General features: G+C 38.7%; 1 protein-coding gene across 3 annotated transcripts in view; it reads left to right on the forward strand.

Moving 5' to 3' along the window:
- Positions 1 to 16,604, forward strand: part of AFTPH (aftiphilin) — a 43,968-nt gene extending 27,364 nt beyond the window's left edge. For 2 of the 3 annotated variants that reach the window (XM_048934753.1, XM_048934752.1), the window contains exons 7-10: positions 4,748 to 4,808; positions 6,393 to 6,476; positions 10,303 to 10,426; positions 15,405 to 16,604. In XM_048934753.1, the coding sequence (XP_048790710.1) occupies positions 4,748 to 4,808; positions 6,393 to 6,476; positions 10,303 to 10,426; positions 15,405 to 15,549 (414 nt within the window). In that variant the 3' untranslated portion in view covers positions 15,550 to 16,604. The remainder of the gene's footprint in view (positions 1 to 4,747; positions 4,809 to 6,392; positions 6,477 to 10,302; positions 10,427 to 15,404) is intronic. The other variant, XM_048934754.1, reaches the window with a different exon arrangement.
- Positions 16,605 to 21,633: the final 5,029 nt, after the last annotated feature.

Consider the following 21,633-nt stretch of genomic DNA (forward strand, 5'->3'; position numbering starts at 1 on the left):
GCTATAAATATTAATTAATATGCAATGGAAATATAATAGGTGATTTTAGTGGACCCCAAAATTACTTATTCTTAACAGTGGCAATTTAGGTACAATTGTATGCATCTTTAAGCTCAACTGAATAAATACACATTATTTTGGTGAAATGTCTAAATTGTTCCATTCTCAAATGATGGTGATGGGTCACAGTCGTATGCAGAATCTTCAAAATGTTGGCTTCTCATTTGAAAGAGATCTTAGGTAATAGATTGTGTTTTGCTTCAGAAAGTAGAAAAGGTCTCTTGTTGACAGCCTAGTATTTATGAGGCTTGCATATAGATCCAGTGTCTGCATGTGTGTATGATACTGATGAAATAAGATTTTGGAAAAAAATATTGTGTTGATGCATAAGTGGAGGTGGGAGGAGCATTTGTAGAAGCATAGGGATACCACCTTAGTTTTTTAGGTAATGGATGAATGGAGGAAAGCAAACCAAAATTAAAATAGCATTTGAAATCAAAGAGAAACCTTGATTTCATTTGACTCATTGAAATCATTTGACTGAGGAGAAATGAAGCAGATTCAGCTGCAATAATTTTTCCTTGTTATTATATAAATTCTGTATATTCTGGCCTCATTCCCTACATCAGAAATCATTTGGGTTGTTTAGGCCATGGAAATACAGTGAGCAAATCATCATCTGTGCAATTCAAGCTGCAGTGACAAGGCTTTGACCTGTCAAATCTGAGGGAAGTTAAGGTACTGATTGATATATCACATTATTTTATTTAATAAGGATAATATGTAAACTTGTTCTGTTCTGTATTTGAAGGTAATGTCTAGACGTGTTTTTATCTGTTGTTTCTCAAGACTTTGGGGATTTTATTTCTCTGTTCGTCTGTTCTGTAAGGTGATGAACAGAATGTGAAATAAGTCCAACTGCTTTTACTTGTGTTTAAGAGCACAGTATCCTGCAGACTTTGCCAGTCTGAAATACAAGGCCCCAGTAAAGCACAAGTGTAAGAAAGAAAGGCTGCTCAAATAGGCCAACGTTGATTGTGAAAGCCTACAGACAGGTGCCCTTCTCTTTTGTTTCACAGCATCTGCTGAAGTGGCCTTCTAGTCCATAACTGTCTTCAGTCAGTGCAACTAAATGTGCTCATCAAAGAAGTAATTATCTGGGCTTGATGTTCTCTGATTTCTCTTGATTCAATCTTGTTCTCTAGTTAGTGTAATTGAAAATTTTATTTACCACCTTTTCTTGGTTTTCTTGCAAAAAGATATATAAATATTTTTGCTCTTTTGCTATTGTTTCGAAGCATCCTCTTTTCTGTTTGAAAATACTTATCTTTGGTAGAGCTGAGTGGTAACTTTGTCCCAGCATACAGGATAATTGTGGTTTATTACCTGCTTAGTTTTGCTTATTAAGCTGAATGTTGGAATAGAAATCTACGGTGACTCAGTCTTTTCTAGAAGAAAATTGCCAGTAATTCTTTTCTGTAGGTGCCTATTACAGCACATCTGCCTGCATGTAACATGATCTCTAATTCAGAAGCTTATAACAGAATATGTGTCTTACACTTGCTGGGTATTAGGGATTGAAACTTAATTAAACCTCATGGGGTGATGGTCTTTAAAAACACTCTTAATTACATAAGGGACCATCAGGACTTCTAATAATGACAGATGCAAACTACCATATAATTGGCCACCAGCCAAAGACTCCATCATGGAGCTGCTCTCCAGTTACACATGTGAGAAAGATCCAAGAATATATGTAGCTCTGACTGAGTAAGAGAGAAAAAATCTGCAGGTAAGAGATAATGCAGGACATAAATATTCTATTAGAGGCAACTAGGTTGCTTAAAGGTGATGTCTGAGGGAAGATACATTTCAGAGCTCTTGTAATTGTGCCAATGGCTATGTACAGCAAAATGTATGAATTATGTCTGTGTAAATCTTATTCTGAAAGCCATGTTTATGGTACTCATCTATTTAGAGATTGGTCATACACCTGTGTTACAGGTCTTCCTTCAGCTTTAAGACAGCAAAGTACTTCCCTTTAGACGGGGGGAAGGGGCAAGGGAGGAGTTTTCTTGGCTAATCATTGACATGGAAACAAACACATTTTAGATTTTTGAATGTTGAAAAAAATCTTACTTAATGCTATTTTAAAATGACTGTGTGAAAACATCTCTTCCTTTTATCCAAATGAAATACGATGCAGTAAAATGAAAACTAAAGTACCTGCTCCTTACTTTATCTGCCAGAGCATTACTTGGAATGTTGAGTGTACTTCTTCTGTACTATGTCCTGTAATCTAAAAAGGAGGGAGGAGTGAGAGCAGTTTTCTTTGAATCTCAGTATTCTTCTAGGTTGGGTGCTTTTCTTTAAAGTGTTATTAAAATAGTAGCTGTGAGTACAGTAGTCTAGCAACCTTGAAGACTCTGAAAGACAGAACATTTATATTCCTGTTTGCAGGGCATGTTTCCCTTATCTGAGTTTAGGTGCCTCAGAGTAGTTAATTTTATTAGGGCCAAGGACATTAGAAGCAGAAATCTTCCCGGTTTATGGGCTTTTGTTTCTGTCCTCTACTTCTGTTTGTTTGCTGATGTGTGGACCAGGGCCTGCCAACATCCTATATAGATGAGGTCTGATTTACTTGTCACCCTCTTTTTTGCAAGCAATTGAAATCAGTGTAATGGCTTCATCCCACAGAACAGAAGGGTTAATATATGCAGTACACTTACTGATTTGGAGTCAGATAAATTTCTTATCCATTTTAGGAAGAATTCATCATATCCTTTGCCCTCTCCTTAGCAAGTCTGACAAACATGCAATCATAAAAATGAAAAGCTGAGCCAGCCATTGGTATCACCTTTTCCATGCAATACTGCTGTGGGCTCATCAGGACTCATCAATCCTGACTCATTCTTTTGACAGGAAATGTAGTGGGTGTTCCTCAGTAACTGAGGATTGGTAGGAAGCTACTTTGTTTCACTTGGAGTTTCTTGTGTTCACTCCAGAAGACTGCTAAATTATATTGGCATCCATTTCTTTCTTAATTTGATTAAAAAAAAAAAAAAAGCAGCCTCTTTTTAGTGGCAATGTATTATAGTGCAACAAACTTTATACAAGCTGCTGATCATAGAGATGGTAACTTAATCTCAGGTATAGCTTCTACACTGGTAACATGACTTTTCCATCCAAATCATTTCAGTGCCAGTAATTTCATTATTAGAACAAAGTTTCTAATTTATATAGATAAAAAATATATATAATAAAAATATATAATATAATATAATATAATTATATATTATATTATATATATATTATAATAATATAATATAATATATAAAAACATATTATATATAATAAAAATAAAAAAAATATATATAATAATAAAATCATAAAAATTTTTTTAAAAAAAAGTGGTATCAGCTCCTTAGGCTCCTTGGAGTGAATGTTGTTCTAGTTGTGTTCCACAGTATTGGAAATAATTCCAAGTAACTAAGTAGGAAAGGTTTTTCTAGGCAAGGTTTTACTCTAAGTAAATGCAGAAGTCTTCAGTTCCCTTCTCTTCCTGTAATCACCTATCTCCTAGCAAAAACTTTTATAATTGGCTTAATTGTACAAAGCTAGCTCAGGTTGCTGCAGTCTTGATTCTTGAATCTGAATATTATTTCAAAATTGAGTAATATTAAGTTTTGAAAAGAACATAGTTCAAATTTCTACAAAAGCAAACAGGAGGCACATATGTGTTCACAGGCAACTAGTGATGTGTTCACAGGAATGTTGTGGAGAACTTCAATTGCTTTTCTTCCACAAAGTGTTATTTTTGTGTTTGTTGTATCAAACTTGTGAAGTTGAATTCAGTGGGGAGAGAATGGAAACGAAATGCACAAAGAGGTGCATTAGAAGGAAGATCTACTTTTTGAGGAATTTCTGATACTATCCTATTGGTCTGTGTTCTGAGAATGCAGGAGGACAGCACTTGCAAGTTGCAAAATCCCTTACAATCCCTTGTAAAATATGGTCCCTGCTGCTTGTTTAATTGCATATGCAAAAAGACTGAACAAGAGGAAATGGAAAGGCAAGGATAGACTCACAGAGGAGTCAGATTCCATGTTCCTCTCGTTCATCTTACCGCTGGTTTGTTTAAATATTGAAATGGTTTTATCACCAAAGGGTAATAAATCACAAGGTGGTGTGTTTTTTTTCTTGTGAGGGTTTTCTTGGGTAGTTTCTCCTTCATATGTAAGGTTTCTGTCTGTTAAAACTCCAAAAAAAGCCAAAACAAAACACCAAAAACAATCATGCTGTTCTATAGTAAATAACTGGGTTTGTCTATAATTGGGTCAAAGCATGGATATAGACAGCTTTCACTAATAATCCTTTTCTAAAATTGTCCTCTAAATTGCATATACACCATTGTATGCCCAGTGCTTTGTCTTTTGTGAAAGTAATATTAATTTAATGTTCAACTATGCCTTACTGGTTATCTAATTCATATGCTTTAGTTAATTTGAGAATCTTGTTTGAGTGACCTAATCTGTACTGTTGAGAACTTACTGAGACTTGCTATAGAAGAACAAATCTTTGGATCTCTAGCATGTGTTATGAAAATTCACCCCTTGCAAAAGCTGGGGCTTCCTCGTACAGTTGTCTCTTTAGTATTTAGATGCCAAAGAATCTGTTGTTTGAACTGCTTTGCATTGTTATAACATGAACTGACTATACAATCTGATTTCTGACTTTTCAACTCTAGGAATCTCTACCACCTGTCCAGTTTGACTGGAGTAGCAGTGGCCTTACTAACCCTTTAGATGGTACGTCTCTCCGTAGAGCCTCTAGCACCAGAGCTAGAGATAAGAAAACTGCAAAGTTCAGACAAACATCTATCTGCTGATTATTTTTTTAAATATATACACACACATATACATATATAAATATATATTATTTATTTCTTACTCTTAACTTTGGAAATTCAGGCTTTCTTTCTGATTAACTGTGCTGCTATGTGAAAAATTACGTATTCTGAAAAATCCGGGTGAAGTATTTTAGATTTGTGCCATATGCCTACGACACAGTGGCAATATTAACATTTCATTATAAATAACTGCTGATTATAACAAAACCCTGAATAAATGAACATTTTGGAGTGACGAGTTTTCCTTTGTAAAAGTATTTTTCACCGATGAACTCTCCTTAGGCATCCTTTGAATGACAAACTTGTGTATAGTGGCTACTTCAAAGCACAATATTTTAGCTGCAAACTATTTGCGAAAGATGCACTTCTTGACCTGAAAGTTTTCAGATTTACAGATAATTTTTTATATTTCAAAAATGTGACATCACCTGTTTTGCTTGCACTCAGTAGTTAATTAGAGCTAATATATTGAATAGGTAGCTACAAAGTTATTTCTATCTGTAAATGTATATAATTATCACTTAGAACCCTTCACCTATCTCTGTTTTAATAGCAAAAAGGGTTGTGCTGCCACCTCCAGTCTTAGAAATATGAGTTTATGCAAATTTTGGAAACTTATTTGAATGATAGACTAAAGATCTTGAAAGAAAACAATACCTATCAGAGGAACCTGCTAACAACGGTTAATTTACAATGTGTAAGTTGTTCAAAAGCAGGCTGAAAGAAATTGCATCTCTTGCTGCTTTGGTGATGCCTCAAGTTTCAAAACATGCAGGTTGAACCAGTTTGGATAGCAATATCATGGTGCTGAAGGAAAGCCTGGATGGACCCTCTTGCTGTTGTCTAGTGTCTTACTACTTCAGTCAAATCATCATGCTTTCTTTTTAACAAGCAACTTCTTTAAAATGTATCTTGGCTTAATTTCTGTTTCAGTACTAAAGGGGAACAGTATAATTCACCAGTGAGGAATTGGGTGTGAGAGTGGCATTAATTAAGATGTGTTTGCATTGTTTTAAGATAATCATAATCAATTGCTTGGTTCTTTGCTGTCTGGGGACCTGCTAAGTCTCCTTGATGAAAGAATGGCTATCAATGTCATTAAAGGGAGAAGAAGCTCAGTATTTCCTAGCTATCAATTGATGCATATATTGTTTCCCTTTAATTGATCACATCTTTCTCTCTGGGTCTTGCTGGTTTTCTTCCATTTTTAGATTGAAATAAATGTTTCTATTTTAAAGTTACTAGTGTTGATTTCCTTGCTGCATTGTACATGAGGAAATGTGCACTGAATTAAGTTGTTAACGTTTTAAAGGTACAAACTAATACTGTAAGCATTGTTTTCATGTCAAGTTTTAAATTATGTACTGAGTACTAATTATAACTTGCATGTTCAAGTGTGTGTCTTACCCCTTTTTACACATAAACCCCTCCCTTGGCTTACCTTCTATATGGCTGCCTACCAACACGGTCACTGAATTTCAAGCTAGTGGAGGTTCCACTCTTCTGAACCTTGATTTCTTTGGGCCCGTGGATGACAGTAGCTCTAACAGCACCACCACAATCCCAGGTCAGCAGAGTGTTAAAACCACAACTGTAGTGTAACAGCTTACTAAAAGCATGAGCACATCACTTGACTTTCCTATAAACAAGGAGAAATCTTACTTTCTGTTCCTCTGAAATGTCTCTCTACTGCATTTTTCCTTTAATCTGTGTTCTATTTTCTGATGTTTGATATCAAGTCGAAGTATTTTAAAGGTACTGTCAGCTCTGTATTGTCACACTGGAGGAATGAATGGCTCTTTTGCTTTTGCAATTAAGATGTTAAAACACTTGTTTCAAATGAGAAATTTTGAAAGTTAAATTTTCCAAGTACTTAAGAATAACTGAAAAATGGATGTGGATGTGACTATTAAAAAAAATAAAAATAAAATTAGGCTTGTTTCCTCTTCTAAGTGAATGTCTCCAAATTACAGAATTGTAGTGTCAATTGGAAGTCATTGAGTACAAAGGTATAGGGCTTAATGAATCACAACCTATATGGTATTGTCTTCTACCTGGAGACTAAATTTTGTCGTGTCTGAAGTACTAGTGTTAAAGATAGGAGGAGAAAAAAGTGTTTTAACAGCATTCATAGTAGAAAAATAAGGATAGCTGCATGTTCGTGGGGTGTTAGAAGTTCATAAATGCTGATTATAAAACTAAAGCTCTTCATTTGCAATTTAAGGAGGAGATGAAAATATCACTTTATCTTTTGAATAAAATGTGAAAGTAATTGAGTTTGTTTTTCGTATGGTTTTGACATGCTTTCAGTATTTTATGTGAGCTTGTGAAAACCTAAGCTTGGAACAAATTTCTTCAGGAATTTAAGGGAACCCTCTGGAGATTTCTCTGGGTGCATAGTCCAAGCAGTTAAGGCAAATACTCTTTCAGTCCAGTGCCTGTCAGAGTTGGGAAGCCATAATAATCAAATTTCTTACAGGGATGGATTGTTAGTTAGTATTTCATTTTTGGGGGTTTTGGTGTTTTTCTGTCTCAGTGGTTTTAATTTTAAGAAACTAATTTTTCAAACCGATTTTGAGGCTGTCCAGTATATTTTAGAAGTACTTTAATTATAGTTGTATTTTCTGTTTTTAAAGAACTGCCTTCCCACTTTTGCCATTTGATCATGGAAGGCAGTTTTATGGCACCCCACCCCAAATGTGGTCTTGTTCCACATGAGAAATGTCCTTGTCAGGTGAAAGGGAGCAGCAGGTCTGTCATGAAAGCGACAGGTAGCAGATTGGAGATTCTAGAGTTTGAAAGGTTCTGTCACAAGTGCATGCAAGTCTATTGACGTGTAATTCATCAGTACCTGGCACACGTGCTGCTTGTGCAGTCACATATGTCCCACTATCCTGCTGCTGCTGTGCACACGTGAAGTCACTGCTGGAGGACTACCATATCAGCCTTTTATTTCTTTAGTCTGTTGTTTCATCAGATGCAGGTATTATCACCTTCCCTGGTATGCCCTATAGTGCCTGTTTTTAGTTTTTCCTTTTCTTTCCTCCTGACTTGTTTCTGGGAAAGTCATTTGTTTCTTGGCTTGCAGCTCATGTGTTTGTGTGTGTGTTTAGGAGCTTTGTGTGGGGTTTGGTTGGCTCACTTTCCTTCAATATCTCATTAAGGTTTCGCAGTGCTCTCCTTAGCTATTCTCTGATTGCTTGAATAAAAGGGAGAATATGCAACTCTTATTTAAAACAAAATAAATTAAGAAGCTATATAAAAATCAAAAGACAAATTGTTATGGTCTTTTAGCTTAAAAGTTTTTTATCAGTTGTAGAAGTTTGTTACATCTCTGAAGACCTTAGTTTTACTTATACTAGAACTATACTGTATTCTTTTCAGTCTGATCTAACCAGTAGCCAAAATAACACTTCATAAAAATTTGCATTCTATGTCATGATCTGGAAGTTACTCATTTTTCATGTGTTCCCACAGATTTACTGTGTTGTTTTATTTTTCACGTTGAAAGTTTAACATAAACGTGGCAGAGTAAAAGGTGTGTAATGGAATAGTAAATTGAGCAGAGGCATCACATTGCAGTGAGGGTGAATTCAGGACCGTAAATGTCTGAATGATGTAATTTATAAGGTTGCATTTAATGCCTGTTTCAGAGTTGCATGTCAAAGAACTCCTCATTTCATTTGGTTTTACAATTTGTACCTTAATGGGATTTCGCAGGCTTCTGCAAGTCAAATGTATATCTTCAAGTCTTCCTCTCCCTGTTTGAAAGTGGATATTTTATGCAATTGTTGGGCTTGTTCCTTTTTCCATGTTCTGTAAACATCTGACGGTACTTAAAGTCATGGTATCCTGGTCTCAGTACAGCACAAACTTTGGTGTTTCACATGAAACTGGTTGAAATTCATTTTTGCAAATCCAGACTGAAACACTGTCGAAGGGAGAGCTGATTATTTTCTCATAAACTCATATTAAATTGACCAAATCCTTCCCCCTGCTTCCACCTTCTCAGATTAACCAGATTATTTTCTTAATTTTCCTTTTTGATTGGCTTGGTTTTCTCACAATTAAGAAGTATGACCACGTGTATAGAAATAAGGAATGCTCCAAACACTGCTTGTGAAGCATTCGTGTAAAGCAGGCATGAGGGTTATTATCCTCATGGTGCTGTATTTACTGGGTGGAAAAGGAAGGGCAGCAGGCACAGGACTATTTTGTTATTCAGTCAGCTTATGATATTTCAGGAATACTTCTAAATATGTCTTAATCTGAGCAAGCAGACTGAGAAAATCACCACCGTACCAAGTTTTATGTTAGATATCTACGTGTGACTATCATATCCAAGGGTTTGCAACATTTGTTCTGCAGTAATGTAAAATGCTTCTGTGTTGTCCAAACCAACTGATACCAGCATTATACTCTTTTAGAATGCAGGTGTCCGCAAAACGAGATGTTTCTGTCCAAATTTGACACTGTTTTTTAAAGTTATTTGTAGTTGAGGATGATGCATACGTGCACTTCATTTAAGACCAGAAAGCACAAAATAGCTGCAAATGGAACTAGAGCAATACCAACAGATTGAAATGCTCCTGAGCACCAAGATGTGGTACAGCGGTCTTGAAATATTTTAGTAATTTCAATTGTTGACATCTGGTGACTTTAATAATACAGTTTTTAATTGAAATGAATGTGCAACATACATAAAGTCAAAATGCGGCATCTGATCTGAGACAGCTGAAACTAGAAAATCCAGGCTGAAGTGTCTGGATACATGATGCTTTAGAAATGAAAGATGAAAAGGGAGCACAGGCAAACAGTTTTGGTAGCTGTATAAATATGGTTGTGCACCTTTTTTTAAACGCCATTCCACTTGTATGCATCATAAAAGCTGTTTTTCCTCACTTAAAAATAAAATAGATTTATCACATCCTCCTGTAAAAAAGCAATACGCTGAACTCGCTGTAACATGTGCCAGTGTTGTGTAATCTGTCACTAAACAGCTGGTCACTGTTAACCATCAGCATTCTTTTAATAGCAGCAGTTGAGCTGAAGTAATCGAAATAATCCTTTTTAACGCAGCTGGCATTTTACAGGTACTTCTCTATAAAAGGTAAATTAAATCAGTTTGTTTACTCTTAGACTGAGACTTTGTATGCCAGACTTGATCCAAGGTGCGTGTACTTTGCAATACAGCTTTGAAAGCTACTGAAAAGATAGTGGGGAGAAAAGATGCTGTTTTAGAAACAGACATGTTCTGTCAAGTTCTTTTCATGTATCTTGAAATTTTAAACGATTCAGATGTTTACAGAAAAAAGTCTCTAGCAAGCTGGTCTGTGGCTAGTTATGGCTATCCTTGTCTCCAACCATCACTGATTATCATTTTATACTATAAGGTGTGGATCCTGAGTTGTATGAATTGACAACGTCAAAACTGGAAACTTCCAATGCAAGCAGCAGAGTGACAGATGCATTTGCAAGACTCATGTCCACAGTAGAGAAAGCAAGCACGTCTACAAGGTAAATACCATGGGTCATGCTTTTTTCTTTTTTCTTTTCTTTTTGTCCCTGAGGAGTGAATGTGTGTGCTGTTTGTGAAGGAAGAAAATGTTGAAAATGTAAGCCAAGGTTGCATGTTACAAACATTACATCTGTACTACTGTACTTTGAATTTTGTTTTATCACAAGACTCTAAAAGAAGATGGGAAACAGCTTGCGAGCTGGCAGAAATCACCACAATTAACTTCAAAAGGTAGAACCAAAGACTTAATTGGAGGATAAGACTTTCTGAATAACAGAACTGATTCCTAAGAGTGGAAGAGTAAACTGAAGCTTCCAGTTTGGGCTGCTAGGACTTTGATGGTCTCCTACATAGTTGCTAGATACAGATACGGTTCCCGCACCTGTAAAAATTTTGATGACCAAACATCAGATTTGTTTTGCTGTTGCCAGTTACTTTTTAGGAGCTAACATACAGCTCATGTGGCTGGTTCATTATATCCTTTCTGCTTCATGGAGCTCATGCAAAATTCTTCTGTATGTAGAGTACAAGAAGGCTTTATACGTCAAATGTCTTCCTTGACATCTGGCCTGGTGAATAGGTAGTCTTCCACTTCTTAAGCTTGAATACTTTGGTTTAGATTTTTAAAATACATCTTAACAGTAGAATTGTGAACGCTATTAATATATAGTCAGCAATCGTGCTCATTAGAGAGACACTGATTCTTAGCAGTGAAATGCTTTTATTGTTGAGGAGGTACATGTCTATTTTATAGAAGTATATTTTATAGTTGCTTTGCAACTAATAGCAAGATATCTTCTCTCTGAGCTTCAGCTCTCTAAAACTAAACAAATAAGTTTCTATGCAGCATAGCACTTAAGGCACATGGGTGTAGTTGAATAGAACTGCAGTGTACGTAAGGAATTCTAATGGTTGGATACAGCAGCCTTGTGTAAAATAAGTAACACTGAAATTTTCACAGCTCTTTTAGAACATATTCTTTCATTGAGGAAAGTCTTGATAGTTTTCCTGCAGTGAAAACGTTTGAAGTGAATGCTGAATAAAAGACCAACACACTGAAATTTCAAGAGAGAACCAGTAGAGGGAACTCAATACCTCAGTGCTGATTTTTCCTCCACTTTTGGATTGCCTGTTTCTACCCACGGAGGGCATATACTTCTTGTGAAGATAAGGTAGTGGGAAAGTCTGACTTTAACTAATTAGCAAATGTAGAAATAGTTGGAAGTATTTTTGTAGTATATTCAAAAGTCTAACTTAAAAGTAACCACAAATTTGCAGCAGGATACACACACTCCAAATACTGTTATCTATTCTCTTTATCTCCATTCTTAGATTTGTCTGCTTGCTTGGCAGACTTTTAAGATATGTCTGCTTTGTATTTACAAATGAGCAGCACAGTCTGCTTTGCTCAGGAATGCTGACCTTCATTTTTCTATGTTATTTTCTTTGGGGGTGAGTTTTTTGTTTGTTTGTAAATGCTTTCACAGAACACTTGAAACTTTCAGTTGCTCTGTTGAAGCTCGATGATTAGATATCAGAGCTCTTAGTTCTGGAGATCACTGCTTGGTAACGGGAAAAGGTCCTAGACTGGTGCTATTGAAATACAGCTGGCTGTAGGGAAAGTTGGAGGCCTCAAATGTGCCAGTTATGTTCAGATACATGCAGATGAGCTGCTTTAAAGCAGCTGTTTTCAGTGATAAACATGATTTGTGTGTTTCTGTCAACTCTGAATCTTAAATTTTTTTTTCTTATCATATGCTCTGAAAAAAGAAACGGTATCTTGAAAACCTAAAACCTTCAGAGAGATAAGGTCTTATCTCAGCAGTATGCTAGATATGTTGCAGTGTGTTTGCTTTGTCCAGTGGAATTGCTTTTCTTTTGAATATTTTATTCATAATGAACCTATAGCTCTGGTAGCTGGGCAAGGGCGGCTCAACAAAGACGGCCCACATGCACTAAAATGGAAACAAACTTCACCATTCCTGGTGAATCAGGGGAAGATGTGGCCTGTGACACAGCACTGCTGTGATGGCGATTTCACTTGCTCTGAGACTGCCCCGTATTTATCTGTAAATTGTCTGAATTCAGGATCTTTGAGGTTAAAATTTGGAGGGAGGTACCAGTTCAGCTATAGGAAGCCACCTTTCTTTGAAATAGCTCCATCTTTTGCTTGTGAAATGATTGCCTGAAGTTGGAAAATCAGTTTCTCAAAAGGAAAGAGTTGGGAGAGGAGGGGGAACATTGCAGCTTGAGTATGACACCTTGAAGGCAGCAGTAAGTTTTGAATGCCATCACTACGGGGCAGCATTCCACTGAGACTGCGGCCTTGCCCAATCTAAAGTTTACCTGCTGGCTTCTGGAAGGAAGAAAGAGCCCTGATGCCATTCCAAGAAATAGCTGAAACCCTTATTTAGACTGGAGATACTCCATGTGGGTAGTGTTGGATGTAGCAGGCTAAATCTTGATTAGAGAGCGATTTTTCAAGTCTCTAATTGGCTCATTGTTGCTATTAGAGCCTGGCCTTTTTGGTGACATCCTTCAAACCTTTTGCAAATGTGAGTGATCACTGAAATCCTGAAAGACTGAATGCTGCACAAAGAGGTTAGAATGTAAACTGGAACAGTTGGCTGTTAGTGACACATCAGCAAAGCCTTACGTGTTTCTTGCAGAACCTTCTTCCAGCAACTTTTGTGTCTGTCAGTCTGGCTAATTTCTTGCAGCTTGGTGATACTGTGCCATTAAAAAAGGAAAAAAGAAAAAAAGAAAAAAAAACTTCATGCCAACAGGTAGAAGAACAGGTATAATTACTTGGGGCAAGGTATTCCCTCAGTTCCCTGTCTTGGGAAGAAATGTAACCTGATGGTAGAGAAGAGGAGGAGAGGGCAAAGTGTTTTCTTAAAGGTAGTTTTAAAGCGTTGATGATGTTAATGTAAAACTAGACTGCAGTGATGATGGTGCTTTAACTCTCTATAAACTTAGATAATGAGTAATTGTGTAGGGTTGCCCTGTGATATTTGCTACCAAAGGTGTTGACGAGTCTGTTAGCCAGAAAGGCTAATTGCAGTGCCCAGTCTCTTCTGGAGGAGCCTACACCAAATCAAATGCAGCACTGCCTCCAAGACCCAGCAGTGCAATTTCTTCGCATGACACAGTTGTGCAGAGGAGGAAGAGGCATATAAATAGCAAGGAGTGTGTGAGCTCCATCTTGGTGCCTGATTACAATTGCAGGAACTCCTTTTAATGCAGATCTCTGAGTCAGCCCTCTTCCTTTGGCTTCCTCTGTCAAATGCTCCTTTGTTAGCTGTAAGTCCTTGATCACCAGGAGTTTGTACCTTTAAGAGGCTTGTGGTAAGTGATTACTAATAGTGGCACCAGATACTGATAACACAGTGGTGGGTGACAAACACATTTCAGCAGCTCAGAGATAGTCCTTAGAGTGTGTGCAGCACTGACAGTGAAGCTGTTAGAGAAGGCTGCGCATATTGGCTCTCTGCTTCTTCCATCAGTAAATCCAGCACACAGCTTTGTTTATCCTCCAGAATTTGGTAATCTGCCTAGTCAGTGGCTCATGAAATTCCACTGCAGCAGAGAAAAGAAAATATTGCTATTCTAGCAAAGAAAAGTCAGATTTAGTATCTATAATGCCTCATCTTGAGATCTTTCATCAAGTAAAGATTTCAAGTAGCAAACAAAACTGATAGCTCTGTGTCAACACAATGATCAGTGATGTCAAGGATGAGTTTAACTCCAGTTTTTTCTCTTGTTCCTTTAGCCAAGAAATTCTGAGACTGCTGCTGAAGGAAACACGTAGCTTCTTGCTTTCTCCCGATCTCTAATCATCTTAGGGAACCATCCTGATGGGTGCTGACAAAAAAAGATGCATGACTATATGTTGCTTTCTGATTGGAGAAGTGATTTCCCTCTCACAGACACAGCTGAAAGTTTGTAGCATTGGATAAGATATGAAAAGGAAATTTCTGAAATGCTCTATGGAAAGGCAGTTTGTTTCTCTAGCCTTTTGTCTCAGCTTTTCACTCTGTGGCAAAGGAGCTTCTTCAGCAAGGATTTGTAATGTCACTGTAGGGTATAGCTAGTGCCTTTCTTGGCATTATTTGTTTTTTTAGTGATGGCCAGGGTTCTTCATGATAAAGCACTACGTATGGCCCTGTGGGCATTGGATGGGATCTTCTGTGGCTGTTTGAACCATTTTACTTAAGAAGTGCGAGTTCCTTGTGAAGAACAGTGAGAACCAAACCGTGGGTTTCAGATTCTTCATTCGTGCTCAGTAATTCTGGTGAATAATGCAAAAGGCAAAGTAAATACCAGCAGTTCCCCCAGCTGCTGCGTGCATCCTTATGGCTACGTGTGCCGCTGCACTTCAAAGCAAGTTAGCTGCAAGTCGTGAGCTACCTTCTGCTGATGGTTGAGACCCTGGTGAAGGGGGAGGAAAGGGCTTGTGGATCACACTGCAGAGAAGTATGGTATATAATCTGAGTGTAGTTGTGTTGGAAACACATCTGAAGTACACTTCTATTCCTTTTTATTTTTAAAGCAGTATGCCTGGAACTTCTTAATGAACTTTCTAGATTTTGCCATTTGATACTGAAAGACTGTGCTGAACTTAGGCAGTTTAAAGCTTACGTTCCTTTTGTCTTAGCTCTAGAATATGAGCATGGCAGTTTCTTCAAATAGTCCCAAAATGGCACACTGGAACTTGCCTCCCCCCGGATAAATTAGCATCTGAATAGGAAATAATTTCTCCTTATTGCAACAGTATTCAGGAACGTTTTGCTGACTTCCCATTGAATGTTCTGTTGGTAGGCAGGTATGTATTATAACATTAGCCTAGCTTCAAATAGCTTGCAAGAAGTGCCTGTCTGTGGGAGACAAACTGACAGAACATTGCTTCTATCGGCGATTCTTTCAGTGATCTGTTGGATTGCAGATTAATGCACTTTTTTCTTTTCTTCTCAACAGGAAGCCTAAAAAGGAAGAACATCTTAGTGAAGAGGCTGCCAAGGTGATTTCTAGCCTTCCTGACTTAACTTTCATGCATGCCAAGGTGTTGATGTTCCCAGCCACATTAACACCTTCAACAAGCTGCCAAGAAAAGGTAGACTAAAGTGATGTGAATTGGACGTTTTCTATTGATTTTTTTTCTTCCCTCTATGGGTCATGAAAAGCAATCTTGCTTTAATTAAAACAACAACAACAAAAAAATCAAGTTCAGATGATTTGTTGGTAAGCAGCACTAGAAAGGTATACATAGTTATGTATATTTATTTACATACTGAAGTCCTAAATTTATATTAGAGAAAAATGTAAATAATTGGGGGTAAATCTTTTTGAAGATCTATTCTTTTTGTTGTGCTGGGGTGTATACATTTATGTCTTTGTGAAATACACTGGTGGTGTCCTTCTTACAAAACTTCAAAAAGTTTAAAATATATATATATCCTAGAAACACATAATGGAAAAACTTCAATCTTCACAATGCGTGAAGTCCCCTTTAAAAGTTTTCAGATTGCATTGAGTGTCTTTTTTCTTTCCTGCATACATTAAAATACCTGTTGATGGGCAAACAGAAGGTTACATTGAGGGGTTTCAGTTGTTTTTTAGAACTCAATCTTTTCTGTTTTAACAAGCTTAGGATGTGTTCTTCCTTTTCTTCTCCCCCTTTCCTTCCCTGGTTGATTGGTTGGCTGATCAATTTTTGTTCTTAAACTGGAGTGGTACGGTTCTGTCACTATGTAGCCTTTTGAAAGGTATGCTGTCAGTAACTTTTCATTCCAGTTAGGGATCCTTGTCTAAACACTTGATTTTGGGGTCATTAGGAGGTTGTCTGCTTTTAATCAGTTTGATTTGGAAAAGAAGGACCAAAACTATATGAATGTCTTACAATGAAATTTATCTGTTAAAAATTCTTATGTTTTGTTGTACCACTATTTCTGTTTGATTTTGCACAGTGTAAAATGACATAATCATAGATTGCTATGGTTTTAGGCTGTATATACAGTAAAAACTATGGGTTGTAAATGTTTGGGGAAATTCCTATGGAAAAAAGAGAGCTATGTAGAAGAACCTCTAAAAAGGTCAATGTGCATGCCCAAGGTCTTTTGAGATTTAAGTGTGTAAATTTCCTTTTAGCTTACACAAAATAAAATAATTTAAAAGATATGTATGTATATAGCCTGTTTTCTTTTTATCCAGAATATGTACATTATTCCTGATGCTAAAATTGATGTGCTGCATTCACAGCAGAGCCTTTTAATTTTCGTTGTACAGTCCCACAACACACATTTATCAGGGTCCTGCAGAAGGAGAAGCAGACTTCTCTTCAGCTGTCCTCTCTTTGAGTATGTAATGGTGTAGTCTTTTATTCCTGCCTCTGACTTAGAGGATGCTATGGCTTAGGACATGTTGGTATTTGAGATTAAAGACTTCTTCAAAATAGCAGGCAGTGCTGAACTGCAAGAAACACAAATCCAGGTGATGTGGGAAGGGACGCCTGGTTTTGCCTGTTTCCTAGATAGAATTAAAATGTAACTGTAGCATTCACTTAAGTTTCCTAATGTGTTAACTTGCACCATAGCTCTTTCAGCAAGTCCTGTTCAGGGGGCATCGTGAACTATTCAGAACAGAGTCTGCAGGTAAGGCCTGCTCTGGGTGCAGATTTCTTTGATGGGGCTTTGTGTGGGCAGGGAGGCTGTGCATCTAACCTTTTCTATGCACACAGCTCTTTAAGTGCTAGTCACCAGCACTTCATCAGCTGACAACTAGTTCTGAGAGACCTCCAATGCATTTTTTTTCTTACCTCTTCTTTCAATTCTTCATCCTCTGCCAGCGCTTGGATCAGAACAGGTAAAGTTGGAGTTTGATGTTACCAGCTGATAAGCTGAAACGTTGTCCTCACAGACTTTTCTCTTGTAGGAGCCCTCTTGAAAGATTAGTACTGGATGGAGTTCTACTTTCGTGAGCACAGGAGTTCCAGTGAGTGGTGGCTGCTCAGAACTGAAGAGCAGTTTATATAGTTGTGATAAAGTTAATTTGTAAAGGCGAAACCGACTCTTGCCTCCAGTCAGCGATGCAATGTCCAGTGCTATAGTAAAAAAACAAAACAAAACAAAAAACCACGCATACAACCAGCACTCTTTTGTAGTTGGAAAGATTTATGCAACAGCCAGCTGCTTTACTGTATACATCCAAAAAGCTTGCATTTGCTTTAGCAAATTTTCATTGCAGCGCTCACTTCATGCCTGTTTCACCACAAAATTTGCTTTGCTGTTCTCACAGGTTTAGCATAGTATTCTTTAACGCCTGCTTATTTTATTGTTCATTTCTGTTTGGCTGCTGTAGGTTAAAAACGGCCCTTTTGTTCTTGTAACTGTAGCGGGTCCCTTGGAGCTGGAGCAGTGGTATAGCTGCAGCAGAGAGCTATAGCTATTGTTCCAAGGAGAATATGTTTAGGAGCTGACTCATGATCCTTGTCTGGCAGCGAATGGACTGAAGTATTAAGGAGAGGTGGGGGTGGAAGTGCCAGCTGCAAGTTGATCTTTAGTCTCCTCACAATTGCCTCTAGAGGCAGCTGCCCATTTGTCTTACCAGGCCTCAAGTGCGGTCCTAGTGGCCTGCCGTAAATGGGGGAAGGGAAAGAAATGGCAGGGGAAGGGATTTCTGCTTTGAGTGATGAACCAATCTGACTCTCTGTGAAACCTGGTGCTACCCACAGCGTGTTTATGGGGGTTTGATGTTGTTTCTGCCAAAAATGAAAAATAAAAGATTACCTCTCACAGACCTGCTCTCCGCTGAAAAAATAAATCTTCCATCTGAATTCAGCTTTTTGAGACGGATGCTGTTTGCCTCAAAAAGCAGTGTTGCTTTTCAGCTGCTTGTTTAATGTAACCCCATCTTTCTTGTCACTTATGGGATGGACAAAAAGATTCTTCTGCGTCTCTCCTGTCCTTTAAAGGCAGTTTTGTCTAGCATATCTAGTTGATACGCAGGTGCCCTTCCGTGCTCTTCCCACTGACAACATGGCCCTTGTCTAATTCAGTCTGGCTGGTTAAGTCTGTGGGCAGTAAAGTCATTGGTACTTTCTGCACACGTGTGTTGCTGTGCATTGCCTTCTGACATTCACTTGAGAAGCACTGTCATTGAGCAGCAAGGCACTTCTGTGCTCATCCAACAGAAGCAGCAAAGGACGCTTGGTTGGGATGCAACCAGCAGAGTTGGAACGTGGCCATAAAGCAAAAGTCCAAAGTTCCCAGTGTGAAAAGAGCTGCAGGATCCTGAATAACTGCAAAGAAGAGCTGAACTGTGCTGCTGTTATCCACAAGACTGCACTCTGACACTCCGTGGTTCAGTGCTGACTTACCATGAGCTTTGCCACCTGCTGCACTGCCTCCAGGACTTGAGGCTGTAAGTCTTCCTCAGAATACTGTTAGTTTGACAGGTTCACTTTGAGATCCCAAGAATGAAGCTTATGAGTAATGTACCTAAATGCCCTCCTGTGCAATTAGTGTGTACAGAAGCCAACCTTTTGTCACGCTGGATTGCTGAACACAGTTTTACATGATAGTGAAATCACTGTGACTGTTGTTGAGTTGTTGGACTGCACTGCTCTTCAGCTGGATATCCAGAGATCTGTATAGGATGGAAGGGAGGTTTAACTCAGTGTGTATAAGGGGGATCAGCCCAGGTGCAACTGCTTATCTCCAGGTACAACTCTTCTGCTACACTTCTGTACCTATGTATAATTATCTTTTAGATTTCAGAGCAGTCTGAAAGAAGGATACCTAGCTGCAAGATACACTTGAATGTAATTAATAATAACATATGGCATGAAATGATGTACAGCAGCTTCTAGGAGTGTCTGCTTACAAAAGCAGAGAGGTTGATTTGTAATCTGGCCCCTGTGCTGAACAGGTGATAATGGCAGCAGGCAGCCCTGTGCTCCCCTAGGTGAACGTGGGACATGAAAGCAGGGAAAAAGCAGCACCTCGTTTGCTCATTTGTTATATGTTAAGGTCTCTGCAGCATCGGTGTTAGGAGCATGTGCTAAATACTGAAACTGCTGGAGCTCTTGTTTTTAATCTTGTCATCTCACTCTTAAACTCTTAAGATGTGTTGTTATCCCTGCATTGTGGCAGGGTTGTGGAGACCAGCTCTGTTTGATGTGCTGTGATCATCTTTTGAAGTTTGCCAGTGATACCTAGGAAGCACTCAACTGATAAAAGTGTCAAAAATACCTCACAGGCATAGTGGATGCTCACTGTCTTCCATCTGGATTTGCTGTATTGTCACCCAAGGGATTTATTCCTATGTTAGAGATTCTGAATCTTCATCTGCGGATCCACTGTTAATCTGGACTCTACTCACCTAATTTTAGAGCAAATATCCCCCAGAGGTCCCTAATATCACACATAGGAATTGGGCTGTGTGCCTTAAATAAGGCTTGGGACTACTTGTAGAATGAAGGGGCAGAAAAATACTTCTCTTTCATCTGGAATAGGCCATGGTCCTGCAGAAGGTAAAATAATGAGTAACTATGGACTAATTCAAAGGAGAGTCGGGTACTGTAGATACTTTGAATGTTTGGTTAAATAGACTTAGTCCTTTTTGTGTCGTTTTCCCTGTGCTTAATGATACTTTTGCTGTAATTATATATGTTTAGAATTTGTATGCACACATGCAGAAAACCAAGCCTGAGGCATCAAAATGAAGCTGACCCTTCTGGCCTGCATGCCTCAAGGTGCTCTGCTGGGCTGCCACCTGTGTCCCTGCTGATGTATGACAGAGGGAGCATTTGCTGCTAACCTGCTCCACCTGCGTTGATGCAGTTCAGCTGTTGTGGCTGCTCTCTACCCTTTAGGGCTACAGCAGCAGGGGTTTGTTGGTAAATATGCACACACAGTCCCGTGTTTGCTTAGTTTACTCCAGCAAGCAGACCTGCTCCTAATACACGTGGGTTACCTACTGGTATGGCTGTCATTGTGTGAGCCTTCATGTGCATAAAGCAATTTAAAGCAATGAAGGTTATTAGATGGGGAAGGAGGGAAGCAGAGGGGCAGTTTCAGCCCTGCTCAGTAGCCCTGTCTGTGCCTTTGTCTCAGCTTTTCCAGTCAGATGTGTCTCGATAGCTTTTTTTTAAACCCACAAGTCATCAAACGTTCTGTTTCCTTCAGACAGTGAAAAACTGCAGTGAGCACAGCTACTGAAACAGGTGTGGTTTGAAAGATGGCCTTAATCTTATAAATGGCAGGAAGTATTGTCTCATCTGAGCTTGTCTTCGGCGCTTGGGAGGCATTAAACAAAGGGAGAAAAGCGAGTGCTTTGGATCAGACCTTAATTTTGACTGGCCTTCTACTGCCTGGGAGGCTGGCTGCCTTTTAGCAAACTGTCCAGCACAGCTCAGGTAACTGTGGCCTCAGGCTGTAACACAGAGAGCCTAGCAAACCTCGCTGTGATGCAAATAGGGTGAATGGTGATAGGGCGAGGGGAATGGTTTTAATCTAAAGGAGCAGCCATTTAGATGAGCTGTCAGAGGGGAGTTTGCTGCTGAAAGCCTAGCTGCACTGCTGACTTTCTTAGTCCTGTAGGTGCACCAGTGTAAGGACTTCACAGAAAAGAAGACCAGTTCAGCTGGATCTCCCAATGGCCCTTCAGCTCCTCATTCAGCTTCAGAGGAGAGAGCTGGGAGCAGATTACAGGGGAGCTGAGTAGTGGAAAGTATCTAACAGCTCCTTCAAAAAGGACAGAGGTTGGCTCGTGATCCGTGGGATTTTCTGATCCCCTTTGGTTCTGACACTCCAGGAGTCATGGTACAGATACAAAAACTTGGCTGTTCAGGAAGGAAGTTGAAAATAGACATGAAGTATCCGCAGCACGTGCCTTCAAACTCTCCCTTTCATCACCTTCCCCAGCCTGAATCTCATAAAATGTTTTGTGCCAGTCTCAGCAACTTGGCCTTAAAACCTGTTTGCACGAGAAAGCCAACCTTCTTGGTAGATTTTCTTTTCTTTTTGAGCGTGTTACTCCACTGAGTGCAGGGACTGAGTTTTCATTAGGAGCTCTGAAGCCTTTTGTCACTTTGTTAATGCTGGTTGGAGTTAGGAATCACCTGCAGCTGGTAACGGGTGTTTTGCAGCTGTTTAAGGCTATTACAGGTCACTCTGCTGTCTCTTGGACAAAGCTGCCCTGCTCTGAC

The sequence above is a fragment of the Lagopus muta genome, chromosome 2 (assembly GCF_023343835.1).
Source record: "Lagopus muta isolate bLagMut1 chromosome 2, bLagMut1 primary, whole genome shotgun sequence".
NCBI classification, from domain to species: domain Eukaryota; kingdom Metazoa; phylum Chordata; class Aves; order Galliformes; family Phasianidae; genus Lagopus; species Lagopus muta.